This window comes from Peromyscus leucopus, chromosome 11 (genome assembly GCF_004664715.2).
Source record: "Peromyscus leucopus breed LL Stock chromosome 11, UCI_PerLeu_2.1, whole genome shotgun sequence".
NCBI lineage: Eukaryota > Metazoa > Chordata > Mammalia > Rodentia > Cricetidae > Peromyscus > Peromyscus leucopus.
Window position 1 is genome coordinate 55,492,583 of NC_051072.1, and position 16,130 is coordinate 55,508,712.

Genomic DNA, 16,130 nt, shown 5'->3' on the forward strand with positions numbered 1-16,130 from the left:
AGTTCAGAGTGCTGCCTCCTCAAGTACAGAACAATTTCCCAGCACCGTTCTCTGTGGGGAGGGCAGGCGCAGCAGAGAGGAGGCTTGCAGGGACTGTTGGCGTCTGGTTTAGATATCCTCAGACCAAAGACAGCACTGTTTTCAAACCTGTGTCCCTAACAGACCCCTAGTAGGAAGGGATGGAAGCCAGGGAAGTAAGAGGTGGAGCTCGGGGCCAGCTCCCCTAACCCTCAGCCCACTGAGACTATGATGGGCTCCTAGTGACCCACATGAATTGAGGTTCTACACAATTGACCCGTAAGGCATCTGACATGGAATTCGGTTGATGTTCAGGAAGGGAACTTTTGAAAGCCATTTCTTCTCAGCTGGGTTAAAATAATAAACTTGAAAAGTCTCTAGAATCAAAGAACTGCACTAGCAGTATTTCTCTTTATTTGATATTATTCTACTAAAAAAAAACACAAAAACCACCAACCATAACAGGCAGCTGCAGCTGCTGCGCATGGAGAGTTCTGCCCGGGGCTGTGACTCCAACAACCCTGGAGCCCAGGTCCCGGCGCTCTCAACACCCAAGCGGTAGAGACCACACTCCCAACTAGAGCCAGACATTCAGGCTTTAGCGTGAACCTCGCCATTCTGAACCAAGTAAACCACACGGTGTTTTGCAAAGTGAAATATTTTTCACCAGTGCTGTTTGCTTGCTTTAAAAAGACAGATACACGAAACACAACCAAGGGCAGGTCCAGCTTTCCATGCAACACCGAATGAATCCTTCTTTTGTGGCTACTCCGCTTTTCATTTCGGGCCAGCAGTCCTTCTCTGAGCCCAGCTTTTGGCTGCGGGAAGGGAAGGAGGCAGCGGGGAAGGTGACCTTTCCAGAAGGTCAGCAGATACTTCTTCCTGCCACTGTGTCCAGAGACCATCCAGGAGTCAAGGAAAGCTTTGCTTACTATGGATGTCACTGTCACAGAAGGCACCTCCTAGACAGGCTACTTCTCCCTGCCCCTGTACCCAGAGTGTTTAGGAGCCAGAGGAAGGCAGGCTTGCTTTCGGCTAGGATTGCTGTTTCTGTGAGTTATCTGGCCAACGAGGAAACCTAGGGATATGAGCAGGAAAACTCTGGCCCAGTGACCAGGGACCCTAAGTTTCAGTCTCCGCTGTAACTCGTGTTTTCAGCCTTGGACAAGACACTTCACTTCATGGGCATGTCAACTGTCAAGGGTAAAATGACCCCTTAGGACTCTCCTTTATTCTTCTACCAACTGATTCAAATTATATCCTTTAAAAAGCAACACTGTTTCCTCTGTGTACTACTTAACAGACCCCTGCTGTTTACCGTCACCTATCATAGATGTGGCTGTGTTCTATTTTTGTTCATTTCTTTAATTAGAGGCTTTAGCTGAAGATCTTAGTTCTTAGATCCCTGAGACTAGCCCAGGAAGGCGAGCCACACACAACACTGGCAATCATGTCATCACAGTCCTCTTAGTTCTTCAGATGAAGACAAGAAAGGAAGTAGCTTATCTGCCAATCTGCAGTCTTAAGCATATTGCATGGCGCTGTCATCTCCAAAAACCACCACAGTAGCGGGACATGACATTCAAACGAACTAGACAACTAGATGCTGTCCTTAGGAAGGCTCTTCAAAACGCAAGGGGTGACTCCAGTGAGGAACGAGAAATAGCAAGAGTGTCCTCACCCTCGAGATCAGTTATCTGGAGAAGGAAGGCAGAGGGCAGGAGCCCGGCATGGCCAACTCATCTGTGACTGAGTAAAATGCACAGTACAAACCAAATACTTCCACATCCTGTCCATGGAAAGTCTGTGATCAGTACTGGGAGGGAGGGAGGGAGGGAGGGAGGGAGGGGGGGGGGGGAGGGGGGGAGGGGAGGAGGGAGGGAGGGAGGGGGCTTTAACAATGTCCCCAGGTCTGCTCTGAGTGAAGGTACTCCTACCCACAATTCTTCACAGAAGATAGCCAGAGGCAGAGATGAATGAGCTGCCCCAGGGGAAGCAGGGGCTCAGGGTAGCATTCAAGACACCAGCAAAGAGATCATGACACCTCAGACACACCAGGATGGGAAGATAGAAAAATAACAATAAGGGTTGGCAAGGGTACAAGAAACACATCACTTACTGTGAATGTCTCACACGACAGTGGAGACGCAAATGGTGTAACTACTTTGGAAAACAGTTTAGCAGTTCCTCAAAGATGAAGCAAGGTGTTTTCATATAGTCCAGTGTCAGGAGCGATTGTCACGAGCTATTGCAGGCCATGACGCAATTACAGTTTATAGCAGTTGATAATTCAGATGTCAACCCACAGAGGGATGATTCTAAGTGGGGTACCCTGTCCAGCAAAGCTTGCAGGCCACTGACTCTGAATACTGTTGCTTTCATTTGTAATTTCTTGTGCTATGATATCTCCCTATTACCATGCACTTTCATGTAATGTGTACATGTAATCTCACGATTACATCTCAATCTTATGGGCACACATATTTGTGGGTGGTCAGGAGATGACTTCTTACTTAACTGTATAATTCTGATGAACAGAAACACACTAAGATATGCTTCATACTAGGTCTATTGTTCCATGTGGACTGTAGACACTTAGAGGTCTTGTTCTCCATCCCTAGCCATTGACAAGGCCAAGTTGGCCAGACAAAGTGTCCTCGTAGAACTTTCACAGAGCGGAATTGCAGGTGCCTGGCCTTGTTGATGAAAACCCTTCAAAGAATTACAGTGAACTAGAAGTGATAGTGCAGGTGTCTGGCCTTGGTATATCTCAGTCCTTCAAGAGATCAATAGCACCTGTGTTGCCCTAAGCTTCCTCCACTGGCACTCCCCACTCTGATTCAAATAACAATTAACACTGTGTATTTATTTCTACACCAGTTTTTAATGCAAGATTTTAGGATCAGCAGACTAACTATGTTTAGGTCCTGAGATTCAGGTGATAAACAGAAAAAGGCTGTTAACTGACTAACCATGTCCGGATATCATTAATTACATAAAATAGTACACATATTCTTTGCCTTTTCCTTAAATCTCTCATTGGTTTAATTTCTTCCCTTATAACCCTTAAAGCTATCCCTTTAAGAGACAGCCAGAACTTGTTACAACCTACAGCTGTTGTCAGTCACCAATTAAGGTGACCAAGTCTTTGCCAAGTGTGACTCTTAGAATACTTGTCCCTGAGAGTTTGCTTTGTAGTTTTTACTAACAAGTTGCTAATGAATGGGGATATATATACATGCATGCTTGGGAATTTGTGATGGGTAGTAGAATAAAGATGTAGAGGAATAAGGATGAAGAGTGAGTGAGTGAGTGAGTGAGTGAGTGTGAGTGAGAAAGTGTGGGTACGTGCTGAATGAGCAATGCAGCTGAATAGCCAGAGAGAAAAGTAAAAAGCTATGGAGAGAACTGAGGTGAAAAGAGCTGTGCAGAGGGCAAGAATAAATGTGTGTGGGTATGTGCTGAGGAAGGGATGTGAAGGAACTATGTTAAGAGCAGTGAGGTGTGTGTGTGTGTGTGTGTGTGTGTGTGTGTGTGTGTGTGTGTGTGCGCGTGCGTGCGTGCGCGCACTCCCACACTGAGTGAGGGATGTAACAGTGTGGAATGTAACAATGTGGAATGTATCTGTGTGAAGACAAAGAGAGTCAGAGACCATTTCTTAAGAAGAAGTAAAGAGAAAGTTACCATCAGTAAGCATGTGTGATTCCTTGTTTCACCAGTCATAGGTAGATTAAAACTTATTCCTAAATAACCTCACATAAAAAAGTTTCCCATCCCTTGATACTCTGAGGCATTTCTTTTATTACCCTGAGCTGATTGTGGGAGCTGGTCTCTCACAGTCTGCATTAGTCCAGAAATTCACTGTATATTCCCAGAAGACAATTATCCACACAAAAAATGGTAACATTATCATTAAGAGTCAAAAGGTACAAATACCATAAGTGTTCATCAACTGAAGACTGGACAAATAAAATATGGAGTATTCATAAAGTAGAATACTGTTCAGCTGTACAAAGGAAGAAAGTACTGATATATGCTATAATATGACTGACCTTCAAAAACATGCTGAGTTAAAGAGGTCAGACACAAAAAAAGTATGTATTATTCCATTTACTGTTACCATGATAAAATGCCTCATTACAAGGTAATTAGTTTAAAGAAAACAGAATTAAGCCAGTGTGGTGGTACACAGTCTTAAATCCCAGCACTCGGGAGGCAGAGGCAGGCAGATCTCTGTGAGTTTGAGGCCAGCCTGGTCTACAGAGTGAGTTCCAGGACAGGCTCCAAAGCTACACGGAGAAACCCTATCTCAAAAAACTAAAAAAGAAAACAGAATTTTGTTTAGCTCATGGTTCTGGAGGTATCCATTTTGACACATAAGACTCCATCAGAAACACAAGCTATTCCAAGAGTTGCTAATGCTTAGTATAAACTCTGAGATACAAGCACAGCCCAGGGCCAGGGTCTCACTACACCATGACAGCACCTCTCAAGGCAGACAATGAGGGGACTTTCCAACCAAATTAAAGGCAATCTACAACCCCCCACCCCACCCCACCCCCCACCAGAAGTTCCTGGAGTTTGTCCTTGCTCATCTGGGCTATTTGATGTGGCCAGGAGTCAGGAGCAGGGCGAGAGCCATCAGCCTGAGTGCTTTCACCCAGGCCAGGAGAACAGGACCAGGACGCTGCTTTACCATGCCGTGGAGCCAGGAGCCAGGAGACCCTCGCATCCAGGTCCCACTCGGTCTGGGGCTGTGTTCCTTGGAGGCCCTCCATACACTGCGGTGTTACTAACCCGTGCTGAAGACAAGCACAAAACCCTTTTCACCTAGGGAAGGAAACTAGTCCAAGTCATCAATCAGTTGCTGCGGGCCGCAGGAATATCATAAGAACTCAGCTGGTTATGGCAAAGTCACTACCTGGAGGGATCAAGGAACTCCTCCAGAGGAAGCCAAATCCCAAGGAGTTTTTGGTGTTACTTGGCTTGTTATATTATCAGCTGTATTCTGTTATGAAAATCATGTGTGCCTTCATAGTTTTCCCAATTGATTTTTCCCTAAGAAGGGCTAACAATGTGGACTGGTCACTCTCTAGACATACACATTCCAGGCATTTGGAGAACAGCCTCAAGAAAGGCTTTCTCTGGAATCAGATATCTCCCCTAGCCACTTTCAAGGACTAAAGGAGACATCACCCAGGTGGTCACCCAATTTCCGAGGATTAACAGTGATAACAACCCACAGGCAAGTCTCCTGACTTAAGGTAAATTCCACAAGGGGACACCGCCTAGGTCAGGTAGACATTAAGTAATAGCTTTACACAATTTAGCTCAGACCCCTCCTTTCTTACAGCCTTACTAACTTTATAGACCTCTAACTACTTACCTAACCACTTCTAGGAATATTTAGATAAACTTCTGTGCTAACAGCTATGCTCAGCCAGAACTCCCAGTTCAAGCCTCCCTGTAATTATCATTATTGGTAGCATCCAGCCAGGTCCATCACCGGATAGAGGAAAGTACCTTATCAGAGATACCTCTGTACTCTCTAAGAACAGACTTAAGCATCCAGGTTACCTGTTTGAGAAGGCCTGGTAGATGTGCCAATTAAGCCTTACTTCCTCCTTTCCCAAACCTTACCTCTAGTTCCAGATCTCCCTTTAACTATCACCAGAGGCATCTAGCTGTACACAGGTTGCCTAGAGACTGAGCACACTTTCCCCCACCCTGCAGAAAAACGGCAGACAGCTTGGACAGATAGGAACTACAGGAAAAAAAAAGACAGTTTTATTTTCTCCCATTGACCTAGCAACTTATAGATTCTTAACACTTTCTACCAACCACGTTTAAGATTATAGTTGAGCACATAAGAGCCCTCTTCTTAGATATTACCTGAATTTAGCCTTTAGTTAATTCATTTCCCCATTGGTCACTTCCCTTTGGGGTTACAAGTGATAATTAACGGTTATTGCCTCCCTGTGTGATTCTTATCACCCCTCCATTTGACCCTGGAAGCCTGGTTTTGCACTGCTAAGGGAATACTGCTTGTAAGTGTATATATACCAGGACTTCCAGGGCAGGAGAGGACAGAGAAGAGAGAAGAGAATGGAAGAACTAGATGGGTAAGAACTTGAGAGGAACAAACTGAGATGGGAAGAAGTAGATTGAAGGGCTACAGGAGAGTACTAGAGGAACGAGATGGAAGATGAGGAAGAGCCAGATGAGAGAGAAGGAGATGGGAGAGGAGATGATATGGGAAGGAACAAGATGGATGAGAACCTAGAAGGGGCAGAACTAGACGAAGGAATTAAGATAGAACTTAGAGGGGATCGCAGACAAGTGTAGAGAGAAATCAGGCTAAGGATGACCTAAATATGAGAGCAGAATATAAGCTTATAACTGTCACAGAATAATAAAGTATATGGACTAAGGAGTTTCGTGTACATAGATTCATTTCTTTTCATCAAAGATTAATTATCAGCTGGTTGTAGATTCTTCCCGGACCCTGGGAGGGGACTATCGAGGGGCTGGACCCCCTTAGTCTCCGATAATCAGTTTCCAAGTCACTACCACTCCAAACTACCCAGACTCGCCTCTGGGAAACAGTGTGCAAAATAAAACGTTTGCAGCGAGATCAGAAGGCACAGGCAAGCACAAACCTTCTACAAATGAATGAACGACAGACACAAAGACAACAAAGGTCGCAGCAGGCTCCCTTCCCAACAAATGAGTATTTCTTTACAACTGAAACTTAAAACAATTGTGTTACATCACGTTCCATACTCTATATACCAAACAAATGAGTTCACCACACTATTTATGATATATATGGGTTTTTCAGCTTTTAAAATCACCATGTCAGCAGACATCTCCGTCAATGCAGGGAGAACAGGGACCTAGGACGTAAGAGCACAGAACGCTCTTCCCACACTGGCCGATGAGATCTGAGGGGAAGGCGGGGACCCATGTCCCACAGCACACAAGAAGCTTTGTCCTCCCTCCCAAAGGACCAGCTCTGGGGCACTCAAATGTCACCTTTTCTCCCAAACCAGGCAGACAGACCTTATTTTGTCAGTGCAGATTCCTTCGCCTGCTTCTCCTCTTGGGTTCCACATCCTAAAGTCCACTAAAGCCCCAGTTCTGTACCTGCTTCAACACCACAGTGGCTGGCAAGAAGAGCATGCTTAAAATAGCTCCTACAATCTGACATGGGGGAAAATGCTCCCAGAAGGCAGAAAGCCATGCTGTGACTCAGCCGTGCAGGAGACCCTTCTCTGAGGCGACATTCTCATGGGAAGAGAGGTTTCTCTCATGCGAAGAAGGGCCAAGTTGCCCCCGCGTCTCCTCAGCGTCCCCTCTCACGACGATACACAGGCAGCCTTCTGAAAGCAGAAAGAAGCCTCCTGTTCGCAACCCACACACCGCTGGCCCTGTGACCCTGACAGGGCCTCACTCGGAGGCGAGAATGCAGGGTGGGAGGCGCGGCACACCCGAGCAGGCCCCAAGCCTGTAGTCCTGTCTCCTCTGCTAATCCCATCTCTCCAGTCTCCACAGGCCAACAGAGGACAGGCAAGGACTCCCGTGCGCTGCAAGGAGACCCTTCAGGGCCACCCTCAAGCACCGCCTGAGCAGGAGGTCAGCCTGGTTCTAGCATCACAAAACAAGCTGACTCTGTGGCCAGACAGTTGTCCCCCTGTGGAGGGAAAAGGACTTATTTCACCCAGAGTGACCTCGCTCCCTATGCAGGAAGCCTGGCCAAGCCATTTTTCAATAGGTATATTCAGAGGCAGGCATGAGGCTCCAGAGATGCCCCTCCCCTCCCCCTGACCCTCCCTCCCCCTGCCCCTCCCCTCCATCTGATCTCTGGTCCCAAGTCTTTCTCTCTCTCTCTCTCTCTCTCTCTCTCTCTCTCTCTCTCTCTCTCTCTCTCTCTCTCACACACACACACACACACACACACACACACACACACACACACATACACACACACCCCGGTGCTCACTCCCCCAGTCTCTCCCTGTTCCATGATGATCACATCTGCTTAGGAATCTACAATGGCTCCTCCTTTATCCATGGACCTGTGGGTTCTGGTCATGTGACCCACAGTCTTTATCCTGTCCTTCTCGTCCTTGCTCTTTCTCTGCCTTTCTAGCTACACAGCCCAGTAAGGAGGCACATACTCGCACAGTTCAAACCCCAACTCTGACTCTAGGTGGCTGTTAAGAGCTGAGGTAAACTGGTCAGATGACTCGTTGCTTCCTCCCTGTAGGATGGGGTACTGACAGCATCTACCGTCCGGGCAAGAACAGTGCTGAGGAAGGATGAAACCACAGGCAGACTGCTCGAACGAAAGTCGGGCATACGGTATTACCCTACAGAAAGCAGCTCTTAAAACACTTGTTACTTATATATGCCGCTTCCTCCATGAAGCCTTCCTGGGCAACACCAGTCAACATCTTCCTACTGAAGGTTCTGTCAGGAAGCACAGATAGCACAACACACAGATACCAGTTGTTAGGGAACGTTGCATGGAGCAGGGGCAGGACGCTTGAATGGCAATCAGGTGTGTAATTATAAAATGTATGCTGAAGCACATCCCTTTGCTTCTAACCCCTACACAATTGCACTTGCAGTGTTTCGTCCTGAGATGTTACCGTCTCTCGGACCTGGGGCTTTCATTCTCCTTGGACCGAAAGCTTAAGAGCAGAGCTCACACCCCAGACGGCTGGGACACAGACTTCTTACCACAGGACCACAGTGGGTCACCAAGCAGCCGCTCCTGCATGGAGCTTAAAAAGACAGCAGCATCACACTACTAGAAGAACGAAAGTAGTAAATGGTGTGCTGGGCTGTAGCTCAATGGTAGAGGCCTTGCTGAGCCGTCTGAGGTTCTATTCAAATGAATGAGTGTAAAGGGAGATTAAACAGACCCGCAGCAGAAGAGTTCAAATCTATCCTTTTAGCGTTCTAGCGCTTAAACTTTTGATTTTTAAATATATATATATATGGGAGCAGGCATGCATGTAAATGCAGGTGCCTGCAGAGGCCAGAAGAGGGTGCCAATCCCCTGAGTTGGAGCTGCAGGTAGTTGTGAGCTGCATGAAGTGATGAAGTGGGTGCTGGGAACCAAACTCAATCCTCTGCAAGTGCAGTAGGTGTTGCTAACTGAGAGCCACATTTTCAGCCCCATAGGCCCAAACTTCTTTCCCCAAGCATACTAAGCTAAACCATGACGCTAGTAGGGACTGGGTGGTAAATATATCACCCAGCACAAACCAAGTCTGGCATGGATTCCTCAAGGCAGCCAAACCCTTAGCCTCCCTGCCTCTAAATTTCTACAGTATCTTTCCATGTGGAACCTTTGGATTTTCATCTTGTTTTAGGCTTCAGAAAAATTCACATCTCTTCTTCTGAGTGACAAACTGTACTTCTTATCAAAAAACATATCATACCTCCCATTGTGGTGTCTTAATCGGAGGCTTTACAGTAGTTTATATTCTAATAAAAAAACATACAACTGTGATTGGAAATGGATTGGCCAACAGGAAGAAGCTCCAGCAGGCCTGTGCTAACTGAAGGATAAACAGGATAAAAATAGACCAAGAGCTTTTAAGAAAATGTTTGCTGGGCTGGGGTGTGGGTCAGTCGAGGGACTGCCTAGTTCACACCAGACCCCGGGTTGCATTCCCAGAATAAAGAGAAGGGGGAGGAAAATGGTTGTTTTAAACAGAGGGTAATTAAACGGCCACAGTGTGGCACAGGATTGGGGGGCACGGTTTGCTTAGGTGCTGCCCAGGCTATCATCACCACAGGAGGGATGCAGCACCACTAGAGGCCCGGCTTCTCTGTCTCCCCACTGTCTGCCTGGGAGGGGGAAGGGCTGAGGGTCCAGCAAAGGGAAATGGGCTTCAGCAGCTCAGCCTCCATCTACCACTTCCCCGGGGATGAGAGGTGCCCACAACTGACTGCCACCCTCTTTCCCTGCCAGCTGAGCCCCAGGAGAAGAAAGCTGCCATGGGTCATCCAGTGGAGCAGGGGTGGGTGAGGCTGATTGGTTTAGGAGCTCGGGAGAAAACCCACCTCACTGCACACACAAGTCACATGATTTCATGTGGCTCGGTAAGTAATGAGCGTGGTATCTGGCCTCTACCTGCTGATAGTTTAGTCTTTTTTTCAGAACCTAGGACAGGAAGAACTGTGTTGTTTATTGGGGTTTCTTGAGACTACAGCACACTGCACTCTAATATAGCCCATCAGGAGGCCTACTATGGGGAAACAGGAAAAGGTCCGCCATGTGTCACACTTCAGGCATCCCTGAGTACAGACTGCCCAAGAAATGGCTGAACTCCTGCCCTTCCTCTCAGAGACAACACTGTACACGTGGTCTGTCTAGAAAGGTTAAAAGCCTCACAAACCACTTCCTGGTATCTATGGTACTATCTAAGCTGCATCATCCTTTCCATAAGGCTAAATTAAGTGCTCATAACAAGCTGTGACTCGAAATACTGACAGCCATCCTTATGACAGAGATGTGCAGAGTTCTACAAGCAAAGAGTGTGTTTTTATCAGAAAGAGCTATAAACAAAACAGAGACCAAACATCCCCTGACATCAGCATTTCACTATGGCTATCCTGCCACTAAGGATAAAGCTACTGGGGACTGGAAAGGTGGCCCAGTGGCTAAGTACTTGCTACCTGAGCATGAAAACTTGATTTTGGATCCTAGTACCTATGTAAAAAGCTGGGCATGCCTACACATGCCTATAACCCCAGCACTGTGGCGATGGATAAGAGTATCACTGAGGCTTGCTGGCCTCTAATCACCAGCCCAGCTCTAGGCTCATGGAGAGACCCAGTCTCAAAGGAACAAGGCGGAGAAGGAGAGCAGAACCCCTGACGTTCTCCTCCGGTCTTCACGAGCACCCAGACACAGTTGTGCACATACATCATACATCATCACATTCACAGACATCCCCAGACATCATACCAAACATTAATTGGTTGATTAATTAAAGATGGAGCTGCTGAATGGCTTGCCTGTTTGGCCAGGAAGCAGTGGACAAGCTTTGAGACAGTTCAGAGACCAAGTGTAGTGGTTCGAAAGACAAATGTCCCCTCCAGCCTCAGGCATTGGAATACTTGGTCCCCAGTTGGTTGGTGGTGCTGTTTGGGAAGATTTAGGTAGGGAAGCTTTGCTGGAAGGAGTATGTCATGGGGGTAGGTGTGGAGGCATGCTAACTCAAAAGCCTTGCCAACTTCTACTCTGTTCTCTCTGCTTTGTGCTATGGTTCAAAAATGTGAGCTTTCAACTTCCTGCTGCCATGCCTACCATGTGCTGTCATGCTAACCCACCACGATGGACCCTTAGCCCTCTGGAATCATAAGCTCAAATGAACTCTTTCTTCTAGAAAAGTGGCTTGGCCACGAGGTTTTATCACAGCAACAGAGACGTAACAAACCCCAACTCACAGCGGTGTGGAACCCAGTCCTCTAAATCCTGTTTCTCCAACTCCATCGACAAACACCAACTTACATGCTCCCTTATCTGCTTGGTCACAGACGGTGCCATCATCACACAGCAGAGGCCGACGACCAGGATGAAGTAGAGCAAATACATGAAGCGGGTGGTCCGAGACTGCCGGATCTTAGGGCAGCAGCCACAGCAGAGGGAGCATCCAGCAGATCCGCAGCAGCAGGCCAACTAGGAAAGACACAAACATCCTCTCAGAGTGTGCCATTGTGACTTAGCAAGAAACACAAAATCGTTCTTCAAGATCATGGAACATGAGCCTCCGAAACCACTGGAATTTCAAGGGCGGGTGAGAAGTGTCTTGTTATTCATAAGCCCCCTTAAGCCACCCCCGAGTCTATACTTACTGGCACGACTCTTGGTGACCCCCTCTCCCCAGCCAGACAGGATGGGGTCTGGCTGTCAGAAGTCAGCCAGATGACATTGAAGATTGGAAATTTCAGCTCCCCACTCTCTCCTCTCAGGGAGGGAGTGGGTGATCAAGATAAATGACCGATGGCTAATGACTGAATCAGTTGTGATACTCACTGGCATCTCTACAAAAACCCTCATCAGTGGATTCAAAACTTCTGTCCGAAAATGCATCCATGTGCACTGGAGATGCGCCCCATCATTGTGGAAACAGATACTACTAGGGTTCACACCCTCTGGGGCTCCTCATCTTGCTCATTGGGCTGTGAATTTTATCATTTACAGAAAGCGGGGAAATATAAGAACAGAGCTTTCCCTAAATTCTGTGAGTGATTTAGCAAATTACTGAACCCTATGAGGACAGGGTCGGAACTCAGTTTTATACCCAAGATAGGCTGTGAGAGGTTCGAACTGTGAGTGACCTTAGAAGTTGGGACAATCTTGTGAGACTGTACCAAACCTTGGTAGTGTCAGGTTTGAACTAAATTATAGGAGACCCAGTTGACATCATATACAGATGCACTGCTTTCCAAACATTTGCCCTGGCTTTTGGCGGGTAGACCTTCCAGGCTACCAGATGACTATTCTTTTGGTCATCATGACCACAGGACATGAGAAGAGCGTGTGGCAGAGTCTTTGCTAGAACTGTCTCACATGATGAGCACTGATGACTTGGTAGGTGTCCAGGAATAAGCAGGAAAGGGACTTCCTCAGAAGTACACAGTCATTACACTTAAGAGAAAACAAGGGTTTCTGGCATCAGCTAAGGGCAAAAACAGCAGCTAAGAACTAAAACAAGGAGGACACAAAAGAGGAGAACGTGGGAAACAAGGAGCTGGACCCAACAACCAATGTCAAAGTCCAGAGTCTATGTACGAACTGCAAACCCTAGGAACATGCTGGGAGGAAAAGGCTGTGCTTCCAGAGGGGGCCTGCAACTTGAAACCCCAAAGACAGGGTGCTAGGAACCTCTTCTGCATGCACTATTTCTCAGTGAGCACAGCACTCGTGCTGTACCACTAACAGCATACAAGGCTTTCACCTGGGAAACTGGATCATTGTGCCATGTGTGGGGCACACGTGTGTGGATGCATGTGGAGGCTAGAAGTCCACACTGGGTGTCACCCCTCAGTCATGTCTCCACCTCATTTTTCAAGACGGTCTCACAGTGAACATGGATCTCATCAATTCAGCTGCATAAGTTGGCCAGCAAGCCCAAGGGCTCCTCCTGTTCGGGCCTCCACAGCGCTGGGATTACAGAGGTGTGCTGCCACACTCAGCTTTTATGTGGGTCCTAGAAAGCAAATCAGCTCCTTGTGCTTGCACAGCGAGTACTTTACCAATTCAAGTCTCCCTGCCCCCCATTATTTGGTCTTTGAGAAAACACAAGGCAGCTGGGCAGTGGATAGCAGTCCAGGCTAGAAGTCAGTCTTTGTGGAGGTGGTTAGACTCTGCCACCTGGAGATAAAGCCATTTCCTTCTTCAAGACTCAGTGTCCTCACTTATAAAGTAACAATGGTAACAGGACATGTGCTACCTGTCCCTTATACACTGCTGTGGTCTTTTGGAAGCTCCCTCAGATGCATTTGACTTCAGGGAGGAGCTGCTACCCAACAGGGCTTCTATGAAAGGAATCACAAAAACTGCAAATTACATCCAAATATTTGAGTATGAACACTGTTCTATATTGAACCTAAGCCTTAATGATTCAATTTCTTGGTGATGATCTGGAAGGAAGTTTGGGACTTTGCAAAGCTTCAAAACAAACACCAGTTAAAAAACTTCATTATAAACATCATGTACAAGGAGACTAGTTGACAGGTATGTAGCTAAGACAGCAAATTAAAATGCTGTGGTAGACCTCAGAAGTCTGCTCACGTCTCATGCTACCTCACTTCATGAAAGCACCAGTGTTTGAGCCTCTGTCCTGCACTGTGACATGTCCTCCATGCATCCTTCATTCAACTTTCCACACCACCTTACTCAAAAGGCTCAGAAAACTAGGCTGTCACTACAAGGGAAGCTATTCTCCTTAGGCCGAGCCAACAGATCGCACTGTGCGATACTAACACCTGCTGCATGTGTTGTTATCAGCTATACCTCCATTTCCTTTACAATTCATTCATCCTTTCTCTTTTTGCTTTGTTTGGGCATTAGGCTCCTCCCAGGTGCTGGAATTACAGGCATGCACTACCACACTGGGTTTATAACATGCTAGCGTTGAACCCAAGGCTTTGTATATGTTAGAAAAAGCACTGAACCAACAGAGTTGCCTCCCAAGGCCACTTTATCCTCATTGTCAATCTCTGACTTATTTATCTTTCTACACACATGCTCAAGTCTTTCTCTTTCTTCTTGCTCTTCTCTCCGCTTCCAAACTAATTTGATTCTCTGGGCTCTCCCTCCTCTTTCCTGGCTTTTCTTTAAGTCACATTGTCTCAGGTAACCAGATTTGCTGCATCCCAAGTTCAAATGTGACAACACTTAGTCCAGTTGGAAAGAAAACTCCTTTAGAAGCAGTTTTCTATAGTTTAGGCCTTAAGCACCGCCCATGTGACCACACAGTGGAAGACTGGCCCAGCATGGTACAATTCTAAGAGCTCAAGAAAGGTCAGGTCACAGGAAGGGACTGGGGGGTCCCGGCTCCCTCTGTTTGCTGTCTGCTCCCCTCGTGATGTGCTACTTGTCACGGGCCCAAGGCAACAGGGACAGCCAATCACATTCTAAAACGGTGAGCTCAGTAACCCTCTTCCCTTTATAGGTTGACCATCTCAGGTAATTTAGAACTAGCTAGAAAGTTTCAAGCTAACGATAGAACTACCCACAGCAGAATCAGTAGGTAAGTTTACTACCTCTACAGAAGGGAAAATGAACACACACAGACATTTAAATTTGTCTAAATAGTGACGGAAAGGATGTGATTATGGAAAACACTACAATGAAGCAAGCTGTTCAATCCTACTCTATCATTGAAGTCCTGTATCAATGTATGCACAGCATTTATCAAGCGTCACTCTTTACTTAGAGTGCTATGGTCCAGTGGTGGAGAATTTGCCTAGCACATGCAACACAATTGGTCTATATAGTACTGCCAAAAACCAGACAGATGTACATTTATACGTATGTACATATTGTATAAAAATTCTAAAATAATATTGGAATTCAACAGTAGCCTTTTTCTCCTACACCAACAGTCGCTCTTCAAAGCAAACTACACCAACAGACAAGGAATGCACGTGTAGCCTTGAGCTGAGTCCCGACAAACGCGCCAGGTGAAGCCGAAAACCGTGTCCGTGAAAGGCACGGCAGAATTCCAGGAGAGTTACTGCACCTGGGCTGACTGGCCACCGTTCTGGAGAACATAACTTACGATAAACTAGGTTTCATCCAGCCCGTCTCCAGAGCCTTATTACCTTGGCATCACTCATCCTGTTCTTCACCTTAGACAACTGGCTGGCCTAACTCTAAAGTGTCACAAGCTTGGAGAGAAAAGCTAGTGTCCTGTGCCTGGCTCTACAAGGCATAAGCCTTTTGCAAACAAGTCAGGCGTATAAAACAAAAAATGTAGGGTTTACAGTGTTGTGACAGTTGTGACATAAACCAAGGACTTTGGCAGACAAAGAGGAGATATAGACTCATTAGACATAACAAACGTGCCGCTGTGCTGGGGGGATGCTGTGAGGGGCTGGGGACCATGGGAAGATATGGAAAAGTGGATCCTGGGAGGATGCTGGGCATCTTCGGGGAAGATGCACCTCTGTGGTAACACAGCAGATGTAAAATATTTCTCTTTTCTACTCAATTTTGCTGTGAGCTTAAAACTACTCTTTTCCAAAGCCTTTTGTTTAAAATAAAAATGAAACATGAACAAAGCAGTGTTGTGCATCCTCGACTCAGTAAACGGATGCTGGATGAGTAATGAGTGGTGATGTCATGTGGGTGGCAAACTCCTCAAACAAACAGCACAAGCCATCACAGTCACAGCCGGGGCTGAGGTCACAGACCACATGCTGAACATGGAATTTTTTACTCGCATCATATCACAGAGCACTAAGGACTCTGATTTTTCATGTGTGTGTGTGTGTGTGTGTGTGTGTGTGTGTGTGTGTGTGTATGTATATATGTATGCATGTGTATATGAAAGACCCCCAGGGGAGATCTTCCCTCAGGA

The 16,130-nt window shown here is 46.7% G+C and overlaps 1 protein-coding gene across 1 annotated transcript in view; it reads right to left on the bottom strand.

Moving 5' to 3' along the window:
- The window catches only part of Serinc5 (serine incorporator 5), a 100,924-nt gene that overhangs the window by 49,522 nt on the left and 35,272 nt on the right, over positions 1 to 16,130 (bottom strand). Inside the window, exon 2 of the mRNA XM_028855975.2 lies at positions 11,552 to 11,719. Within this exon, the coding sequence (XP_028711808.1) occupies positions 11,552 to 11,719 (168 nt within the window). The remainder of the gene's footprint in view (positions 1 to 11,551; positions 11,720 to 16,130) is intronic.